A 22,895-nucleotide genomic window follows, 5' to 3' on the forward strand; every position below is an offset into this window, starting at 1 on the left:
CCGCACTCATATATCTCAAGTGATAAATTTAGACATTGAAAAGATCGAATTAGAAAACCTTTTTCGATCTTAGTCTTCATGCAAGTGACATTCTAAAAGCTCATCGTTTTTACCTTGAACAATCTTACGCATACGGTTTCAGATCACGTCAAACTAATCAAGACATCAATAATATTTTTTCGTGTTAGTCTTAGTTTTTGATTTCTCAGAATAGTCGCTATGAGTTGATGGTGAGGAGAGGTAAGACGAGAAGAGAAAGGTAGATAGACGGAGCGGAAGAGAAAGAGATGAGCAGAGGAATCAGAACTGCAAAACGAGAAAGGTGAAAGAGGAAGAAGAAAACGATGGTAGAAGCGTTAGGAAACCTACACATAAACAATTTTTAATTAATGCACATATATAGTCCATTTGCCAATGCCAAAAATATAAACATTAAAAAGAGTCTTGTTATAATAGTGTGCTTGAGAGTCTTAATACAGAGTCCATATTTATCAGGCACAAAATAAGTACATATGGACCTTTACAGGAACAAACAAATTATATATTTGAGCAGCCAAACTTGGATGGTTGCTACGAATAAAAGAATGCCTACTGACCTTTAAACTTACCCCAAAACAAATGCATTGCTCGTCAACAAATAGCAAACTGTAACATTCATGAAGTGACTACGAAACAACAGAGAACCAAATGCCGGAGAAGAACAGAGCAAGCGGATAACTAAGCATAGTATGAAAGTAGAACGAATGGGATAGGTTCTGTGACTCCAGACTTCAAAAGCTTAGAAGAGATCCACCTTTCTTTTCTGCATGTCCTGCTTCCACTTGGGTTGTTGATAAAATGTCTCCCTAGTCATGCCCAGGACTGTCTGGAATTCGGCATCCGATAAGTAGGCCTGCAAAACGCAAAAGGTTACAACAGCTGAATAGAATCTATGGTCACCTCTACATCTTTCTTCATCAAAGAACCACCGGGAAGGAAAAATTATTTGATTTATGTACCTCTCTTCGTTTGTAATCGATTCCTGTGACAGGATTGCTGGACTTGACTTTCAAGCACTCATAACTGTATGTACTTTCAGCCCCATTTTCATCTATCTTTGGTTCCTCTGTCACCTCAGAATCTTCATCATTGCTTTCTGACGCAGATCCATCTCCTTCTATGGCTTCCTTCTCTGCTAAAAGCTCAAGAGGTTGCTCAGATTCTGAGCTTGCACTTTCAGTCTTGGTGGAATCTGCAATAGATAATCATAATCAGAAAAATTCTCATTACAAATGCTAAACTTTATATATCTTTTGTGTCTTGTAGGTCTTTGATCTCGTGTAAAATTATCATTGGTTTTTGATTAATGACTCAATGGAGACAGCAAACTGGAAAGTTTGCTAAGGCAGTGACTGTACTTTCTTTATTTCCTTGTATGAAACATTTGGTGTCTCGAAAATATTTATTTCTGAAAATGAAACTCAATGGACACTTTTAGAAGAAGATTTATCTTTGTGAACTTGTTCTAATACATGGTATGTACTGTAGGGCAGCTACATTTAGCATAGAGAAACATGAGAAATAACCTGGGATGGATGATAGACATTACCATTAACAGTCACACGTGGACCAGGGGAAGGGCTTCTGCTGAATCTTGTTGTAGAGGTTTCTGATTCTCCCCTTTTTTGCTCAGCCGTTAAAACTGAAGATAGTGCAGCAACTGCAGCTGCTCGCTGTGACCCTTGGCCTGATCGTGAAGGCCTCGGTGCTGTAGCTTTGGCATTTGAAGATGGATTAAATGCAGATGAAAGTGCTGCAAGGGCTGATGCCCTTTGAGTGGGTCCATCATGATCCGCACTGACAGATTTATCTTTAGACTGAAGCAAATCATAGGCATGGATAGTAAGTGAAAATGAATCATCAAATGTTTTCCTCTCTGAGATGCCAGAAATTTAATTATTTATATGCATCAAACTATACATTGTCAAACATATTCTACCCCCAATTAAAACCCCGAAGCTAATATGCTCAACTAACATACAAAAAGTTGCCAAATGTAATTTGCAAGCTAATGTGACCAGGAAAACATAACAAGTTTAATGTTGAAAATGGAAAGGTTAACATGCTTTGCAAGAAAGAAAGATGCACTTTGGCTTCTTATTTGTTTCAAGCAGTCACAAAGGTTAAGAGGATGAACTATGAAGACCAGTAGCACTGGGAATGACCAGGAAAAAAACAATTCCTTCGTAGTTTGATTATTTGCACTTGCTATTGCTGATTTGGCATTTGCGACATTTGGTCCTCAGTTGCCCTAATGAAGTGCGTGTGTGTGTAAAAGAGAGAGAGAGAGAGAGAGAGAGAGAAGAGAATAGGGTGAGACATAGAAAGAATAGAGAAATGTAGAAGGAAGGGTAAGTAAGGATAAATCCAATAAATAATATTGATTAGAATCCCCATTTTCTTGCACCTCAACTATTTATAGATATAAACCAAACCCATAAGCTATAGGGCCCACCCTCCAACTACAAACATAAACTAGTCAACCAACGTTGAATCTAAGGTTTGTCATATTGAGGCATACCGCTCAGTATGGGCGGTACATACTAGTCCAACAGAGAATTGATACGGGCAATACATTGGTATGTCCCATCATACCGTGTGTCAGTATACTTAGTATGGTTCGATACATACTGTACTGATAGTTGGTCGGTACACCGATACGGACCGATAAGACGAACTATGACTGAATCCATTAATTAATTAGAGAGAACCCTAACCCAACCATGGATGGTGCACGGGAAGGAGTGAGCAAATCTAACAACCGTAAATCAAATAGTTATATTATTAAGTTTTCCAAATAATTTCTTCAATGAATCTTATACATGTATCATAAAATTTATAAAAATAACATATATAATATTTTCTTTTTATTCTTTTGGTTACAAAATCAATGTTTTTAAGCAATCCTAATCTGATAAGTGATTCTAAGAACAATACTTATCCTGTGAATCAAGGTTCAACTGAACTTCTCATACCATAATTCCCCTCATTTTTGACAACTTAATGGAGTCAATGATGGACTTAGGTATTGTGATAAGAAAAGGTCATATTTCTTCTATTTCTACATTTTCTTCTCTTCATCTGCTTTGTTCCCCTTCCACTCCTCTACTAGCAGAGCTGAAACACCTATGCCTTTATCATGGATAAAAAGGAAAAATGAAAAATAACTTCTTGCACTATGACACAGAAGATGGCAATGAATCAATCCACTTTGTCCTTTCTAGTTTCTAATATAATTGAGTAACAGATGATAAAAAGTTTAAAAGATATATTCCTAACCTAAAGGTGCTAATGACATTTTTGAGCTCTTAGCTAATTTGGTGTCATCCAGGACTGCGGATGAAAGTTAGTCTGACCATCTTAAGATATGAAGCCTCTTTTACCATTATTAAAAGATGAAGTCAATATGTTTTGTGGAAAACTTCGTAATAATAGAAAAAAGGAACATACAATGATGAGTATCAACTATCAGTAGCACAAGAGAAGGCCAGGTGTCAACATGAGAAGTCATGTTTATTTGTTGAGTAATCAAGGATCGGCATATAGTCAGCAACCATAAAGTCTTGGTAAACTTCAGATAATATTTTCACAGAACATGGCAGGTTCAACATGGTTACTGAACTAGTGAACAGTAGATATTTGAAGGTTAGTACTAGCAAACTAAGAAGTTTCACAAACAATGCTAAACATTTCAGATTTAAGAAGAAAACCCACTAATTACAGATTAAACACACATGAAATTATACCAAAAAAGTTTTAAACAAATTTGCAACCCTTTTCTAGTTTTCTTGTTGGAGAAGGACAACATAAAACTTGATCCTTTAGAACTACATAATTAGGATCCAAAGACAGGATTCAAATATTACCATTTTTCTCTCTTTTCTTTTTCTGGTTGCTGATGTTAGCTTGACAGTTAATTTTACTAAATGCAACTATATCAGTTAAAATCCTAATCCTAATGATAGAGCACTTATAGCTTTACCAGGACTTTAACTATGTAAATTTGGCTTAAATATTTACCTCTGAAGCAAGCATGGCAGCCCCAAATAGGTACGATAGTTTCTTCTGGAAAGAATTTCCTTGAACCTGCATGATATGGAGAAGCAGTTTGTCATTTTTGCCAATATGAAGTTTATGAAGTACATACCAGAAAGCAGAATAAGTTACTCTCCTTTGCACAACAAGGATTTATATCAAAATAAGCAAGTGGCGCAAATCAATGACTTAGCTTGATGCCAAGAAAATACATTTTTTTTACATGTACTTGTTGTGCAGTATAATTATACATAGCATTTGGGAGACAACGGATGCATAATAAAAGAGAACATGATGGCTTCGACAATACATATACCTTTCTCATTGATTGAGTAAAAAATAGATCTAAATCCACCGTAGAATTTTTTCCCCAAGTCCAAAGGAAAACAACAACTATAGCAAGATGGATAACCAGTAAAAAGGATGGCATTCTAGGTCTACACAAGGATCGAAGTCGCCTCAATCAGATCCAAGACCGAGGATGAGTCTACTCACAGAGGAAACAAAAGATGTTATTTAACTTTGGTTAAATCAAATTGTTGCTCAGTATAGTCTGTCATCATAAGTTACTTTACATAAGGATCTCCTATTTATCATATATAATCACATGATTTTGGTCACAATGTATGTTACTAGGGAAGCATAAGGTTACTTTCCGTAAGGAACCTTTAAGGAGGGATATTGGTCCAACTTATTCAAAGGTCTTTGTTAAACCTCTACTTTAGAAGCTTAAATCACCTGTTCCCTCTTTTATTTTGGTTCCTTGTAAATTTCTCAAACATTATGTACATCTTTCAACACATGACATCTAACGTTTCCAAACTTAGTTGAATAATTTATCCCACCAATATGAGCTTATTCAATTAAATTGAGATTGAAGAGACAAAAACAAATTCTCCAAAAAAGGGGCAAAGTAAAGCACAGGAGACACAAGACATACCACAGCCTTTGCACTGTCCCAAGAGAAATATGTTGTAAAGAAACATGGTTCATTACCCTCCGTGATTCTATAAAGTGGTACATTTGGGGATAAACCTTCTAGCAGCACTGCAAGCTCTATGTATTTCTAGGAAAAGAAAAGTTTGGTAGATTAGAGTAATGCAATAGCAAACACTAGTAATACTATAGTACAAATAAAAAGAAGGATAACTGTTTATACCTGTCCTATATCAAATGCCTTTTGCTTCTCGTTGGGATCCACAGAATGTCCAATCCATACGAAGACCTCAGCATGGCTGTCAAGTAGCAACATGTCTTCAGTTAACATATCGTCTTGAGAATAATTGAACACTTCAAACACCTGCAACAAGGGGGAAATATACAAGCAAGATGAGTAAAGGCACTGGGTATGAGTTTCTCCATCAAATGTTACACTTGGGAGCAGTCACATACCTCTATCTTTCCTGGAGAAGCATTGTTTGACAACAAATGAACATAAAATTTGAGATTATTAGATTATGAAAAAGGATCAAAATATGTCAAGACTTGGAAATTGTTCCAAATTTATATTTCTGGAATCAATCCAACCTTTCTTAAGTGAAAATGTATACAAGTGAGGATCTCTAACAACATCTTGCGTGATCTTTTTGCTGGTAAAACTTTGCTTCCCACCAAGAGCAAACCAGAAAGCAGAGCTTTCTGTTCCCTCCTTGACATACTTCAGTGTGACACCTGGCTGCAGAATAAAGAATAATCTTATTGATTTGTGATGTTGGAAAAAACATTTATATGTATATATGTATATGTATACAAGCATATATATAGATACAGTAACATAGCAAAGTACCACAGAAAAGTAAAGAGATACTGTCTGCAATTGCAGAAGTCCTTGAAAAGCTTCCCAAGCCAGACTCTGGTGTCATTGCTAACCAATTCACAAACAGGGCAAAGAAAAAGTGGTTTAAATAATAAGCCAAAATCTAAACCGGGCAACCCTTCTCATTTCTTGTTTGGTGACATTAGAAGATCATTCTTTCATACCTAAATCCTACACATAGATGTCAAATGTAGTGTGGTTATGCAAAGACCCAAAACAGTAACCACTGGTGGACAGACACAAAATGGGTTTGAGCAATAATATACCAGAACTAATTCCCAACAATCTGCACCAAAATCTATCAAACTTGAACCATGCCACAATGAGAGGCAGCCAAAATACAAACTTCAATCGAACTATGTGGACATATTAACTGGAAAGGCAGCCAAGTACCAACTACAACCCAGAAATTTTGCAAAGATGGATTAGTTCAACCTCAAAGTAATCTATGTGTGCTACATACTATTTCCACTTTCCATTGACCGATGACAAAACTGTCAAATGAAAGAGAGTATCGCATGTTGGCTTCACATGGGATAAAAAGGATAACAATGAACCAAGAGATCATACATTATTTGCATACTTTTACCTTTAAAAATTCTGCAATTTTTGCAGCCCAATGTTGATGTTCATGTGTACTTGAACTTCCATTCCATATGAATAGTGAATTCCCAGATTGCAAAATAAAACAATCAGTGGAACATAATGATGTTGCCACCTAAAAACAAAAAAGATTATATGTCAGTGTAATTGTAGTGCTTAGTTATCTAATGTATATTCACATGCAAGTATAAAGACTATTCCAATGAAATCTCAAGCCAAATGAGAATGATGCTTTTGTTAAATAAAAATGAAGATTAACAGGTTCTCTTGTGCTCATCTGCCAAGACAGCTTAATGTGTGGCTGGACCACCTTAAAAAGGCATTGATGCAGCCGATTATTAACCGAAACCTTTGAGGAGCGTCAGGTGTCAGGTTATATATTTTTGTGCTTCTCCTTGGTGAACTAACCTTCTATTATGCATTCAACCATAGCTCCAAAATGTCCTACTTGTGGAAATTTATATATTGCTTCTCCAGAATATTGCTTTGGACAATCAGCCAGTAACAATGTATCTGATAACTTCATTTACAAATTTTAGGTGCCCTCTGACATAATGCTATTGTCTCAGGTAAATGTGTGTTCACAAAGCCTAAGATGTTTTGTATGTAACTGCTCTTCTTAGATAACAGAATTGGAGGACATTTTTGATTAAATGAATAGGTACATGTATAAAACCGTGAACTACTCCAAAACATTTGGTTCAACTTTTCATCCACTAAGCCGAAACATTTAGTTATTATTCCAGTTGGCTACTGGCTTAAGTTGTGACAAGTGAGACTTGATGGATAAATTAATTAGCATAGGAACTTGAAAACACTGTGACTTAGAAAGCTAAAAGGATTCTATGTCCAACAGACAGGATAGATGTAAAGTTTTTCCTTGTACCATATAAACCAGAGATAGGCAAAAGGGGAAAATAATTCGGCTCAGACAACAATAATAATTTTGTCACTTGCCCCTCTAATTAGTTAGTCATAATTCAGCAGCTTAGTTTTAAAATTCACAAAGTCACTTTTCTTTCATAAACTTGCTACTCATTAGTTCTTGTTTCAAGCTATTTCAAATAGACAAACTAGGTTAAAATATAGCAAGTAATATATTAAAGGCACTTTCATGATTTTGATAATTTCGATTAGGAAAATGAGGCTACCCGCCCATATCAGATATGGTTCCTGTGCTAGAGAGGTTCTTGGGAGCTCAAAACTTTGTTCATCCACAAAGGCTTAACATTAAATTTGACTCAAGAAGCTTCCTATAGACTTAACCAGACAGGTAAGAGAATAATGGAAGCTACTCCATTTAAATTCAGTGATAAAACAATCATTGATTATGTTTAAATTTAACACGATCATTATTCATCTCCTATCATATTAATTTTTTCTTTTTCAACTGCAATTACTCTATGGGTTTCATTATTAGTTTAAGAATATTATGCTAAACTTTATCTTTTATAGTTTATGCAGAATACCAGTTTGAGCAATTAAAGTGTAGATATTTACTCTGGCCAACACAGAATGGTACATGCTGAACTGTGCCAAGCAATGCCAATTACACCAACAAATGGTCGGGCTAATTTTTCCATGTGCTGGTCAACAAAGACAGCATGTTGACTGGTGACATGGTACATGCAGTGTCACATTAGCATCATCATATTTACTCTTACCACAAAACCAACAACCTCTTGTCTCATACATAATGATATAATTCTGATAATCAATTATTTGTTTTCTGCTTCCGACAGCCGCAGATGACAACTTACGCATAAACCAAGTTTTTGTTACATTATTTTATTTGTGTCATAATTGAGGATGCAGAAGGTTCAAATTGATAAAATATACTAATGTATAAGATTCACAAGATCATACCGCATCAACTTGAACTGCTTTATTGTTGTGGACTGATGTACCAGATACTTGGATTAGTGCAATGCCATCAGAAGTATAAGTTTCATCATTCTGATTCTTCTCTGCAATGAACGTCTTATAACCGGAACTAATTCCACCCTATGCAAGAAAGAAAAAACATTAAGTGAAATAAAATAAGTAAATAACCCCTCTCTTTATGCGATAAAAGGATGACACTAACAGGTCTGAAAAGCGTCATATGAATTCCCTACATACCAGATAGAAATGATATAAGTATCATACCTTCAAAAGAACCAGAGGCTGAAAGAGTGCAACAAATTGTGGTGGTTCCTTCCCTTGAAAAATGCGACCCTGCAAGAGGCATACTCAATAAACTTGCTTCTGCTTCTCATCTTCTGAATAAAATATCAATAACAAAAACCTGCACTGGTCTTCCTTTTAGGGAAGTCCACATAGTAGTAGCCAACTGAGTAGCCATAATTTGATCATCCTGAAAAGAAACAATATCATGTTATTTGCACCAAGTGAACCAAGCCTAATTAACAAGTTAAGTGAACTGTTCATGCAATATTAGTTATGAAACTCTTGGACCTAGACATGCAACTATGTTGGGAGTAAGATCTTGCACTTAAACCTGGAATGTCAATTAAGTTTGTGTAGATGATTAAGAGAAACAATTCAGGATATCCTGAGGCTTGCTGAGATTCATAAAAGAATATGGAAAATTCATAATGACTGAGATGATAAATTAGGAGGACACTCATAAAAAAGTGTCATTTGTAGCAACCCACTAATCCCTGCATCTTTTCCACGTGTGGCAACTGCCTTTCTCGTGTGCACTCCCTGTTTGTAAAAGCTATCCTATAGGATGAGAGAGTCTTGGTTCGAGTAAGGAAGAAAGGTTTCCAATCCTATCAAGGCCACATCAGGTTTTTTATCCTTGGGCACACAGATCCCATCATCCAACAAACAACCAGGTGGGGTCCAAAATCGAGAACCAACCAAAAGAACATATGAGAAGGGTAGAAGCAATCTCAGGGGCATTTTGAAGAATTTAACTTTTCTCTAGTCTAGATAGAGTATACAAGTTAAAAGTACAAACGAGGGAACCCTGTAAACCCCTAAGAACATAGAGGTACCATCATCCTTTTTATTTTTCCCAATAAATTTTACAGCATTTTTTAGCAATTAAATAATTTAGTTTTCTACATGTTAGATTTTTTAGGAGTATAATTTTTCTGATATTAACTCCCAATAATTTGGTACCAAAATGACACTAAGCAAGCAATCCTATGAGGTCCTACACCATTGACCACACTGAAGAATCCTCCATTAATGTCAAATAGATTGGAGAAGAAGCCTTGTTTTAACACCTCGTCAAAACCATGTTCAGCCAATTACAACTAAATTTTTTTATATTAACTTTGAGGATGCACCATCACAAGATAAACAATGAGGTGCACAATGTAAAGACATGCCACATCTATGCATGATCCAATTGGCAATAGTATCATGCCCCAAGGTCCAACAAGGCATGCCATGCCACTAATATAACAAAGTGTTATATTCAATACTTATGTCACTTTAGGCAAGAAAATCTTGGATGCAATGGCGTAAACTCCCGATCAACAAGTGTAGAGGAAGGTCATTTAGCCAGCACTTTAGATTTACCTATAGTAGTTTCTCTTGTGAGAGGATTAACTGATAAAAGCTAATTTGTGCCATAGCAAGCATCAATTAATATGACTATAATTATAAATTTCTAATCATGCTTCTGATCAAGATTACAGATTTCAACAAAACAGATTGGGTATGAATTGGTATTTATTGTTCCGACAGCCGATTGGTACATGGACTAGACAATTTTTCATGTGGTCTGAGACTCTGAAATAAAGCTTACCATCCGGTAAGTTCACTGTATCAAGTATATTGGACGGTAAGTTGATCATTATGAAGCTTTGCCAGACAATAAGCCTACCATTTGGCAATAGCATTAACCCTTTATTCATGATCTTGGACCATGTTGGACAAACCCTAGGGTGGTAATACTTAAGCTGTCAATCGCTACAAAAGCAGAAGACAAAGGGTCATGAGAAAAAGTTTATCATAAAATTGGATATACATCTAACAGTAACACAGATAAATTATGTCTTGAAGGGTAAAGATCCATATAAGAGTTAATTACATAATGACTTCAATGGAAGAAAATTTCTTTTCTTTCCTTCAAAGATATTTGCTCATTGCTACTTACCTGAATGCTATCCTTTCCCATCCAAGAGGTTAAGAAGTAGTCCTCTTTCCTCTCACCAGAATGATATGTATAGAGCACAATATAACAATCTCCGCTATAGAATTTACCAATCTCTTCTTTTGGAACTTGATTCTTGGCACCATCATCAATGCGCCATACCTGCAAGTGATTTCATAACTTAAAAATTCAAAGAACAAGCACCATCTAACTTCATATGCAAGAATCTACAGGCAAAAGATATAAAAAGAACCTCAAGTTTTCCACTGCCTTCAAGCAAGGGAGGAACTTCTTCATTTTGCGGAGAGCCTTTTGTGATTCCCTTGAAATCAACACCTTTCTGCTTTATCAAAGCTACCCAAACACAACATAATACATAATTATGAAGAATGGACAATATATTTAGTCAGTGCCTTTACAGAAGATTTTACTCTTACCTGCAACTTTTCCTCGTCCTTCCTCTCCACCTGAATTTCCTGTCACTGTACTAGCAGGCCATGATTCAAAGTTGGATTTAAATGCATGTGTTTCATAACCTTGAATAACTTGAGTAACATGCGTTGTTTTGGGTCTGTTTTGACTGATGATGAAGTCCTAAAAGGAAAGGCCATTACGGGCACCAATTTGAAAGCACAAAAGATCAGAATTAGAAAATTAACAGAAAAATAATACCTCAGCAGCTTTACTGGCAGCTTTTCTCTCTTCAATTTGTGTAACACGGCCAACCCAAATAAATATCTCAGCCCCACAATCTAGCAAATAGCATTTATTGTTCTCCAAAGTTGCTTTAGAGAGTGTGTTCTCTTCCAACTTCAACTGACCATCATTGATACTACAGAAGTACTTGTATATTACAACTTGATAGCATAATTAACTTTATATTTGTACTAAAACTTGAAATTAGCCTAGATGAAAACTACATTCACAATGGGATAGCACCAAAAGAACTAAGACCTAGACTAATGCATGATACTGTTTTCTTTTTACTGAAATCAATGGTTAATAGAAGAATCTGGCATCAAGAATCCCATTCAGTGTATTGTTGATAAATGTCTAGCATGCAGTCTTTCAATTACAAGGATATGAAAGAACAGATCCATCATTGTCTAGAATATTTGATATGCAATATTAACACACGGCAATTCTCATTTCTGATGTAAGAAAAACTACAAGGTAAAACATAATTTAAGTCTTGGAATGGTCAAAAACATGTGTAGCTGGAGAATGAGACTACAAAATTAATTTGTGCTGAAAGTAAATGAGAATCATGGTCCCCAATGCTTTGTGGATCATTTTTCACCAAAGACAAGGGAACCACCTCTCTTTCCTTCTTGTTTTTCCTGCCAAGACTTATTTTGAGTTACAATGAACCTCTTTCTACCTTAACAGCATTTACACAACAAAGGTGATTAATGAGCCACCAGCTGCCTAAAGCATAAGAAAACTCTCCAAAGAGATAATCATAACAAATCCTCTTCCAACAGATCACTTTAAAGATCAGAAAAAATGTTGGTCACCTGTTCCTGCCACTGCCTGTTTGGTCATATGCAGGTCTTTCAATGGTACAGATCCATTAGATTTCTTTATCTTCCTGATCAGATCAGAAATTCTTTTCTTTTATGTTGGCTTCAAATAAGACTCATTTTACCTACACTTATGTCAACAACTGTTCTTAGCATTCATATAACATGTGTTACCTTACTTGACAACAGATTGATCCATTTGCAATAAGATCACAGATTGGAGATCATATATATCTCTATCGGAATTTCAAGTTATCTGATTTCACATGTATTTCGAAAAGGCTACTTTAGAGGTCCACCATGCATTATAAGGATTCACCTTCTACATCGCAAGATTGCCCCCCCTCTAAACCTAACACATCACCACAAACAGGAAACACTACAGCTATTTAAGTTTGGTGGTTACCGATTCAATGATAATGATAGAAAGAAATACAGGATTCTCAAATAACAACAAAAAAGTAAAGATTCCCAATCTTATTGGAATAGTCAATTTCATTAAAACCCAAAAATTTCTTTTCCCTAGCATGAGCTTTTCATAACTGAAGTTTCTAAATAAACACATGGATGAGAAAGAGTATATACACAAACAGAGTGATGACAAAAGCTTATAAGTAAAATAAAAAGATACATGAACAAATAGATTCCCATAAGCTAATTAATTATCGACAGATTATGGCTCATGAACAAAAGTTATGTACTTGAGGAAGGTAAGTTATTTGAATCATCTTTGCAAAAGAGTTATTCTAAAGAGCAGCCCAACCCACAAGGCTCCTAACGATATAGGATCTGGGAAGGGCCAACATATGCAAGCTTACCCCTAGATAAAGAAGTCATTTCACTGAAAAAAACTTAGCATATAAAGCAACTTGGGAAAAATTAAATGATTCAATGCTAGGATAAAAATCGCTTTCATATATGCTCACCAATTCCCACTGAAAACCATTTTTGTATAGGAGGCACAGATAGTAGCTAAAGATCTAGTCAAGCAGCAACTATTGAAATTATTGAAGCTAGAGTTTTGTATGACAGCATAAATGCTCAGCATATAGTAGGGAACTCGAACAAGCACCATGCATAAAGAGTTAAAATATATAAATAATACCTGTAAAATTTTGCAGGAGCCATTTCTAAGACAACATCATCTTCATTGACTACCTTTTTGCCAATTGGTGCAAAGCCACCAAAAAGGACCCAGAATTCACCGGAGTCTGACTCAGCTTGGAGCTTCCCATCATCTTACAATGCAAAGTTGTAATTAAAACGAAGAAATATGCATAAATGTAACATATATTGTCCATAAGATATAGGTCTCTTACCAATAATTGCAACATCACATGTTCCTTCATGGTACTTGTCCTTCAAATATTGTACTACTTCTAAAGCTTTAGCTCTTTCTTGGATATTGGAGTTAGCACCATTGAATTGATATATTTTCATCTCAGTATCCAAGATAAACACATCATCATGATTCAGTGATGACCGAGCAAATGGAACCTTTGAAGACAATTTTGGAAATCACCACATGCATGCAACACAATTTTGCACATCAAAACTAAATAAAAGCTACAGGAAAAGATTCAGCACCTGCTTCATTCTAACAACACGTTTTCCTCTACAAACATATAGCCGTGTTTCAAAAACTTCCTCTTCGGGCTTTTTGAATCCAGAAGCAAATCCTCCTTCCAAAGGTATAATGCAAGGCTTGAAGTATGACAAAAACTTATCAGATTCATAGCCTTGAAGTTCCCTGTGCTGGACAGCACGACCTCCAAGAACTGCATCAAGTTCAACTGTCTTGATTGCAGCAGTCCCAGCTTCATCCTGTGAGAATTCACAAACTTAATAATGTATCTGAACATATATCTTGTTTTCAAAATAAAAACATATATTTTTCTTCCATATCACTAGGCTTAAATAGCATACTTGGGTTGACTCTCTTCCAATCCAGAAGTGAATGTCATGAAGGTAAGCACCACCTTTGCCAGAAGTCGTCTGCAACAAGGGACACATCACATAAAAACAAGTATACTTTAGAGATTATAGCTAAACCAAGTGTACTTTTGTAACAAAGCCAAGTTTACTTCTGTAATAAAGCCAAGTTTCCAATGTGCAGCAGGTTTAAATTTATTCCTAACATTGAGTCACACTCCCATGAGTAAGAATATCTTTGGTGCAGTTGCAGAGAAAATATTGAATATCAAATGAATCCTCAGTTATGATTTAGGTTAAAAAGCCCCAAACAATGCAGTGAGATGGAAAATTCGTGAAAAGAAAGAGAACAAGTATCTCATGAACTCATCAACCTACTCATCTATTAACTTGGTGGAATGGACCCTAACCACATGCCTCTAAATGCTTAAGCCCAAGTCATTAATAGTAGCAGCCTCATTTAGTTGTACACACAACAATGTAAAACAGCAACATTACACCATTCAGGTCTTATTAGGTTTGACATCCTCATTAGCATATTTCATGCCTACATGGTTTTAGCAAGTGAGGGACTGAAACTTGAAACCTTACTCGCAGATGTGGTTGCACATCCTCCAAGTGTCTAATCAGTAAGATTATCTCACTTGCAAAGAGAAAAAAAAAAGATGAACCAAAATTTGACCTCAATCTCCAAGATGAGAATGCGATTGAAGAGGAAAATATCAGCTTTCGAGATCTAGATGAGGCTCTTGTCCTCCAAAGCAATCTAGATATTGCCCATGAAAAAGAAGATGAATGGCTACATAACAAGAATTTTCACACTCGATGCACCTTATTGGATACTCACTCACATTATGCTAAGCTAGACTACCACACTCCAGACAGCAAAATATGTTGCATATCACCTGATCCAATAATAAACTTTATCCAAATAAAAAGATAAAAGAACCAGAATATTTTATTCGATCAAGTAATCTTTGTTCAGGATAGTTTTCCAGTTGATAGATGAACAAATATATTAACTATAAACCTAGTATACATTGTTTTACAGACTACAAGCATAATCTGGTAGTGAGAGCTAAAAAAAGGCACTACTAATCTTGCATCTCCCAATAGTTTTAATTTCATTGCTCATGTGAAGGGACAAACGCACTGATCTTCAGACAAAAGTTTAAAAAATAGAGAAAGAAGCAGAAAAAAGGTACCTGTAAGATTATGTATGAATCTCCAGAGTAGAATTTACCATAATCAGTCTTCGGTAAAGGCACTGGTTGGAAGTTCTCAATCCGCCAGATCTCTGTTCCTCTATGTGTTGTTAAGCAATTGCTATGGCGGTAAACACTTTAAATGGAAAAAGGACACAGAAACTTTATGAAGTTAATGCTGAAACTAACTTGCTTTTTTCGTGTATTTTACAGTACTTATTAAAAGGATACACTTTTTGTCCAACTCCCTGGAATGCAGGATCAACATATTTTGTAGAACTAGACATTGTGCATTTGAAAGGCCTTCTATAATAAACACAAAGAAATTATGCCTTCACAATATCAAAATGTGCTTGGAACAGTCAATTATGCAACAAAGACACTCTGCAGAGAAAATTAACATAGTCATTAGTCAAGAACTAATATGTTCTGTGGAGAACTCTTCCACATCTTGTAACATGCAACTTCAACTACAGATTCAGCATTAAAGTGACAGACAACATGAGTCAAACGGTTGTGAAATGAGTAGACGATTGCAATTGCCAAGTGAGGTAAAGTAGTTAATTTTCACTGATTCATTCATATAGTCTGGTTCACAAGAGTCCTGAAAAAACACAGAAGCTTCTAGATTTAGTACTAGTGGTTTGGTCCATTGCCAATTTATATAGGACAAGGGAAATTCTAGGATCAGCATTGATAAATACTTTGGAGTGAGATTTATTTTCCTTTAGTGAAAGTCTACCACTTTATATTCCCTAACTTTTGTTATTCATTTAAATTCATAATGTTATCCCTATACCTGATAAAAGCATATATAACCTTCTCCTGAACTTTATGAATACTTCACTAAGCAAGGAAATTGAGCAAGAAAGAAGATGAATGAAGATTCCATCAGGCAGACAGAGCACAGATTATATAATGGAAGGTTCTAGAGTCATGTCTAGAATCCAGTGCATCAGGTAAATCCACTAGAGAATCTTCAGTTCTGAATTCTCTGGGTTGATGATTCTTCTAAAGAAATACCTATAGTTGTGTCAGAGAAGGTTCAAATGTCAGCAAGCTACAATCTTATGATCGAAAAACTAATAGATAAATGGAACAATCAAAGCAACCAAAGAATACATAACTCAAAATGGCAGTTAATTATTGTAATATTCCTATATGACAACCCACAATTAGCACCAAGGTCTGTGATACTGTCCAGTACAGTTCAGTACAGGCAGTGTTTGTCAGTCCAATAACCTTCCGATATGCGGACTAAGGTATTATTCATGCCCAGTAGAAGGCATAGCGTCCAGTATGGGCTTGTATTGCCCTGTACAGGCCTCATACCAAATAGCAACTTTTTATTTAATTTTTCAGCCTTTTTTTCATGGTTTTTCCGAAACTTGGTATGTACGAGTTTATGGACATAGGACACATTGGTACCAAATGGGTTTGATATCCAAAATTCAAAACACAGCTTAGCACATCATCTGCCAATTGTTTTTCTCACCTGTGTAGAACTAATAACAATGAACTGACTGCACTAGAGAAAACATCACATGGCCTGAGCATGAGGCAGTCAGCTTATGGTCTTACACCAATAGTCATCTGCAATCCAATGACATACAAACATTTTGATGGCAAATGGCAAATCTTAACGTCAAGATCAGTGAGAGAAGCAGTTTAAGTGGGTAGTTTTTGGTTTGTCGCAAGGTTCACGATTTCGTATACTCATACTGTATCGATCAGGGCTCAGACCAGTACAGAACCAGTCTGTACTGGTGTATTAACACTCAGGAAACTGATATGTACTGCATATCATCCGGTCCGTATATTGGTGACATGTCAGACCAATAAATACCACTTGTAACGAACTGTATTAGGCAGTATTCAAACCTTGGTTTATAGTGTCAGTAATTTTACTTAAGTACTTCAATTTATTTAAAGACGTACAGAAAGAACTTGGAAGAAGATTGTTTTAGACAACGCCAACCACATTGGCTTCTGTAGGGTCCATCAATTAGGATAAAGTAAATCTTAACTCAAAGAAGGTAATCCTATGATTTTTTATATTAATTGGCTGTATTTTGGTGTCAATAATTTAGCATTAAACATGTTAATATGAAATCACAACACTGATTGTGATGCTTGAGTATTTACTAAATAAAATTTCTTATAAAGAATTTTCCTCCTTGCCTTTCTTCTTTTTTAAATAAAAAAATATCGCTTTGGGTTTTACCCTTGGATAATTTTTTGTAAAGAAAGTGCAAAAATAATAAAATCAAATCTGATCAAAGAGAAACAAAAAAATATGGTAAAAAAGGTGTACAATGACAAAGAAAATTTAAATCAAATGTTGACAAGAAATTGTAGAGCTTCAACTTAAATGATTCTGAACTCTGAAATAGGCTAACTTTACAATTCCGCATTTGTAAAGACAAAACTGAGAAATTATAAATGGTCTTACTATATCAATCATAGCCAGCATTCATATCATCTGTCTACATCAAATTTCTGTAAAATCACTGTATGAAACTCCAACATTGTCTATCATTTCCAATGGAAGATGGATAATACGCAAGAAAACAAGAATTCAAAGGATACTCAAATTATTAGATCAATAATTTGAAAGAATAGTTTATTGCAGTCTTGAACTTTCACAAATTTAATCAAAGTATGACTATGATTAAAGCATGATAAAGACAAAGAAGCATTCATTAAAATGCCAATTGCTTTTAGTAAATGATGGCTGACAAAGTAATCCTAATGCAAGAATCCTTTTGGCATAGAGTTCATCACATCAACATTTATCACATATTGATAACAGGGATAATCCTAGTAGATAAGTAAGTTAGTTTGTTAATTAACTAAGTATGTCATCTTAGATTTGTGAATGATGAATCTTCTGTTTTCATCGAAGTTGTTCCTGACACACTGCAATTATGCCTACAAATGCCTCCACATCAGATATCTTACAAGTTCAGAAACAAAATAAAACAAAATGCCACATCTGAGTAGCCTCAAGGACAAAGACACGCTCATCTTTGGGTAGTCCAAACAGTTGGGGTTAGGCACTTGAAAAAAGGACCGAATAAATAGCAAACCATGAACAGCTAGCCGTATTGTGACATGTTTTGGAGCCACGTTATATAGGCTGTATCACAGGGAAAGCTAAGCAACATATGCAGACTATCGAACTAAGTAATCAGGCAAATTAGGAACGTAACTCGAATCTTTCACTCTTCATTAGTGAATCACGGTCAAGACATTCGCTCTTCATTACCAAATCAATGGTCCTAATAGCTGAACTCAGCTATACCAAAAAGGTCAACAATCATCAGTGCGTGATCCCATCAAGAAATAAGGATCCAACCAAATGGAACAAAAAATTCCATACATCCACCGCAGTTACATGCTACAATCAAGAGAATGCTAGAAATAATAATCGTCGATCAAAGTCAGAGCTCACGATGAGAAGGTTAAGATTGCTCCAAGGGAAAGAAGAAGAGCGAGAGACTTGCGTGCGGAGAGGAGCGACGGAGCGCCTGACGCCAACGGCGACGAGATCGATCCACCCGAGGTGGAATCGAGATATAAGAGCGGAGAGGGGAGTGGCGGAAAGATCGGCTAACCTGAGAAGATCCGTGAGAGGTGGGGAAGCAATGGGCATCGACGAGAGAGGGAGAGAGAGAGGAGGAGGAGGAAGTTGCAAATGTGTGCCGTAGCTTCAAGAAAAGCGAACGAGTAGCGTCCCCGTTCGCGGTTTCGCCCCCCCACCCCCAACTCCTCCACACGTCTCGCTTTTATTGGTCGTTATGCTATTATTATTATTATTGTTGTAGTTGTTGTTATCATCATCATTATTAACTCAATCGAACGAGTTAACACGATGACATGAATTAATATTTTTTTATTTTTGTTTAGTAATTTACTAAAAAATACTCCTTGTTTTAAGTTTACGAGAGTGCATTTCGTTATCCATAAAGTATTATTTTTCTAACATGCTTTAGTGATCCCAAGTTTACGTTTCGATTAAGGAATATAATTATTTTTCTTAATTAATTATAACATATGAATATTAATTATTATCCTATGACTATCACCTCATCACCATATAACCAATATCTTAGTATCATTCAATCGACATCTTATCCAATCGATATTATCTTAATATCAAGTAGATCAGGTGCTAATTCAACTAGTGTTTGATGTTGAAATGATACTATTAAGAACTTACTATAAAATTACTCCGTAGTTGTGTTTTGAGAGAGATATCTCTCTCTTAAAAATATAAGTATCCTCACTGACTTAAGCATTAAAGGATACTGTTGAGAGTTCTCATGACATGATTTTGCATGGTTCGATGAAGTTGAACAAGAACAGTGTTGATTAAAATTACCTTTAGACAAATGTGAAAATAGGATCTTGATTATTTTCGAATTAGCATGATTCGAACAATCAAAAATTGACATAACCATAGCAAAGATGGAATAGTGGATGTAGGTAGTTATTAGTTGGATGTTTTAAACTAGACAACAATCTTCTCATGACCATAGTATTTGATTTTAGATTTGCAAAAATATAATTATATTAGTATTTTATAATATGAAAAGATTAGGGGGTAGAATTTATTCTTCTATTAACATATTAATATTTCAAGAATCAAACAACATCATCATGTAGCTTTAGATTAGGTCATGGTTAATGTTAAAAATAGTTTCCCTAGTCGTTCGACTATTATTAAACCATGAGATTATACATTAAATCTCATCAAAGTTCATATTTTTGGACAATGACTTATCTAGATATTAATATTTCCAATTATTATCTTGATCGAAATGAGTTTTGTTATTAGCATAGAGTCAACATCCCTATCAGCACTATGTCATTCAACTTAAGCGACAAAATTTTATCATATTTTTATTACATAAGGATCTATCATATTTTGGGATTATTTCTCGTCTAAAACTTGTACAAATATAATTATACGATAGTGACTATGCACTATCAAAAATTTTAAAGTATAATTAATTATTTTTCTTAATCAAATATGTTATAATTCTCTTTTACTCTGGTAGTGAGATGTGTTGAATATTGTAGTTCTCTTTTACTCTGATAGTGAGTTGTGTTGAGGATGATAGGGGAATGGAATGTGTACTGATGGGATGAGCGGATAGAATAGCATCTTTCTTAGTTGAGTGATGGAAGAAGTAGCATAATTTTTGGGCATACTAACTTGGATGGGGGAATGTAAGGTGGGTGGCGGATGACAAGCATATCACTTAGCATATGATTAGGACATTATAATGGAATATGGTAGCCTTTATTGTTTTCTTACTCCAGTCTTTTTGATAGACAAAGAAAAAGAATGCAATGGTGGAAACACTCTTGTGTTTGTGGATAATAACATAAATGAGGAAAAATATTTATCCTTATAAATTACTCATAGTTGATTATTACATAAATATTTATACATTTTAATAAAAATATTTTATAGTTTTATAACTTTTAAAGTTTTTTTTAATTTAAACTAGTAATTAGCAGCTGAATTTTCTTTTAAATGTTGACAGGATGGGTATATGTGAACTAGACAGACACATTAATTTGTATTTGGTTTTTATCATAATTATTAGGAGGTGATGATGAGAAGATAAAAAAATAAAAAACATTCAAGCAAAGAAAAAAACAAAAATATATAGAAAATGATATCACTAAATCCTTTCATTATTGCCCATCGCACACCTCAAGCACGTGTCATTGCATCTATAAGTAACTCGTTCTTACCCACCTTTGCCATCAAGAATACGTGTGTCAAAGGTCTTAAGCTTTTCTTCCTCGTCTCTCTTCTGCAGAAGAACATGAAAGGAGAAGATCTGCTTCTATGTAACTTGAGATCTGAACCAAAATGGGGACAGCTACTTGCTTGGATTTACTGGTTGCCATAATTCTTCCTCCTCTTGGTGTCTTCCTCAAGTTTGGCTGCAAGGTAACACCAAACTCCTCTCTCTTTCTTCCCATCTCCTAAGTTTGTCTTTGCTCTTTCAATTGCCGTCGTATGAAAGATTAATGAGAAGGAACTTATTTCTACTTTCTTCTGTGTTGCCATCTTTGGTGTGGAGCAGGTGGAGTTTTGGCTCTGCCTTTTGCTGACCATCCTCGGCTACATCCCCGGGATCATCTATGCCGTCTATGCCATCACCAAATAATTCATTTCTGACGGGGAAAAGAAGGAAGAAATATGTACTAGATGAAGATGTTCCTTTTACTGGTGGTAGAAGTGAGGTTTAAACTGATGTTAATTGAAGTAGCAGCGGTGGAGATGGTGGAGCAGAGTGAGTGTTTCTGTACTCTCCTCTTCTCTGCTGTATGATGGTGCTGCAATTGTTCGTTTATAGTAAAGAAAGCACAAAGTTTCGGAAAGAGAAAGAAGAAAGCATTCTCGGTCTGTAAGGCTCTTCTCTCCCACAATTTGTTGTTGAGCTACTCTCTCTCTCTCTGAAGCTTCAAAATAGTAGACCACGGTTTTTGGCTATAAAATCTCACCATGGTCCTCGAGAGCATCCACGGGGAATTGTTATTACAACCTGTGGACCTTCTGCTCTCCTTCCTAAGATGCAGACTTATATTTTGTTTCATCTTTGCTCTAAGCACAGACAGATCCACAACAGTGAGGTGAGGACATACATACGAAGGTGCATTAGAAGTGGCACAAGTGCATCCTCACTTGTGAGCTGGGAATGATGCCATATCATTAGATGGCCTCGACTTGTCGAGGATGGACCACATAACTCGAACGTCCTCGTACGTGCATGCCATCACTTCCCCATGAAGCTTCACGATGCTGCTGCGATCATGCCCTGAAAGCAACAAAGTTGCCTATCATATATCTGATGGCTGCACAACACTAAGCATAAAGCTAAGTAAGCATGCAAGTGCACACATGAACCTGTGGGGGTCTTCTTCTCTCTAGGTGAGAAGTTGAAGATGGTGCAAGATTTTCTGAGAGGAGATGTGATGCTGCGAAACCAAGAACCCATATGTGTTCTTTTCTCAGAATCACTTTCCATCATATGATCCTGCTTGGTTTATATATAGGGGAAAAGATATGAACAGTGGGAGGCAAGATCCACCAGATGAGGTAGCTACAATAGATTTGCTTGCATGGGCACATGCAATGCTTGAACTTGACTTGAAGCAACATTAATAGTGTATCATTGAAGAAGATGAACTGCTCTTTATCTGGTCTACTGATTGCTAATTTCTTAAGGCAATCGATCATTATTTTTCTTCTCGTGATTGCCACTAATTTATTGTTCTTCAAATGTGATTGGGTCCAATAACTTGGGGGTTTGCAAACATATGTACTCTGTCAGGAGTCCAACATAAGTTACATATTATCTTACAAAGATGAACAACAATTGCTTCCTCATGTAAGGAATCAATCATTATTTTTCTTCCAATGATTGGCATTAGTTTATTCTTCAACAAGAGATGGCTGTGGTACACAGGACATCCAAAGAAAGTTAGGGTTCCACCAAATGCTTATGTTCCTCTCAATGAAGAAAACAAGTTGCTGCAGTAGTGCATTGAAGAATAGAGGGCTCATCTAAGGGTATAATTCAATTTTCTACCTCAACATGATC

The 22,895-nt window shown here is 35.7% G+C and overlaps 2 protein-coding genes across 3 annotated transcripts; one reads left to right on the forward strand and one right to left on the reverse strand.

The window, feature by feature from the left end:
* Positions 1-426: 426 nt before the first annotated feature.
* On the reverse strand, positions 427-18,999 carry LOC103995327 (villin-2). Of its 2 annotated transcripts, none has more exons than XM_065163536.1 (23): positions 18,774-18,999; positions 15,499-15,651; positions 15,268-15,367; positions 14,057-14,125; positions 13,718-13,954; positions 13,450-13,627; positions 13,236-13,368; positions 11,280-11,439; positions 11,045-11,201; positions 10,861-10,961; positions 10,611-10,769; positions 8,781-8,849; positions 8,642-8,710; positions 8,360-8,497; positions 6,480-6,608; positions 5,602-5,749; positions 5,467-5,477; positions 5,234-5,374; positions 5,015-5,140; positions 4,060-4,125; positions 1,589-1,856; positions 999-1,231; positions 427-892 (listed from the first exon to the last, which is right to left on the reverse strand). In XM_065163536.1, exons 2-23 carry the CDS (start codon positions 15,552-15,554, stop codon positions 779-781), a joined length of 2,862 nt encoding a protein of 953 aa, XP_065019608.1. In that variant the 5' UTR covers positions 15,555-15,651; positions 18,774-18,999; the 3' UTR covers positions 427-778. The 2 variants fall into 2 exon arrangements, with proteins under 2 accessions (XP_065019608.1, XP_009414165.1); XM_009415890.3 differs by having other exon boundaries at positions 18,722-18,999.
* A 1,875-nt stretch (positions 19,000-20,874) lies between these two features.
* LOC103995326 (hydrophobic protein LTI6B) lies at positions 20,875-21,977 on the forward strand. Its single transcript, XM_009415889.3, has 2 exons — positions 20,875-21,238; positions 21,375-21,977. Exons 1-2 carry the CDS (start codon positions 21,158-21,160, stop codon positions 21,456-21,458), a joined length of 165 nt encoding a protein of 54 aa, XP_009414164.1. The 5' UTR covers positions 20,875-21,157; the 3' UTR covers positions 21,459-21,977.
* The last annotated feature ends 918 nt before the right edge of the window (positions 21,978-22,895 follow it).

This window comes from Musa acuminata, chromosome BXJ3-8 (assembly GCF_036884655.1).
Source record: "Musa acuminata AAA Group cultivar baxijiao chromosome BXJ3-8, Cavendish_Baxijiao_AAA, whole genome shotgun sequence".
NCBI lineage: Eukaryota > Viridiplantae > Streptophyta > Magnoliopsida > Zingiberales > Musaceae > Musa > Musa acuminata.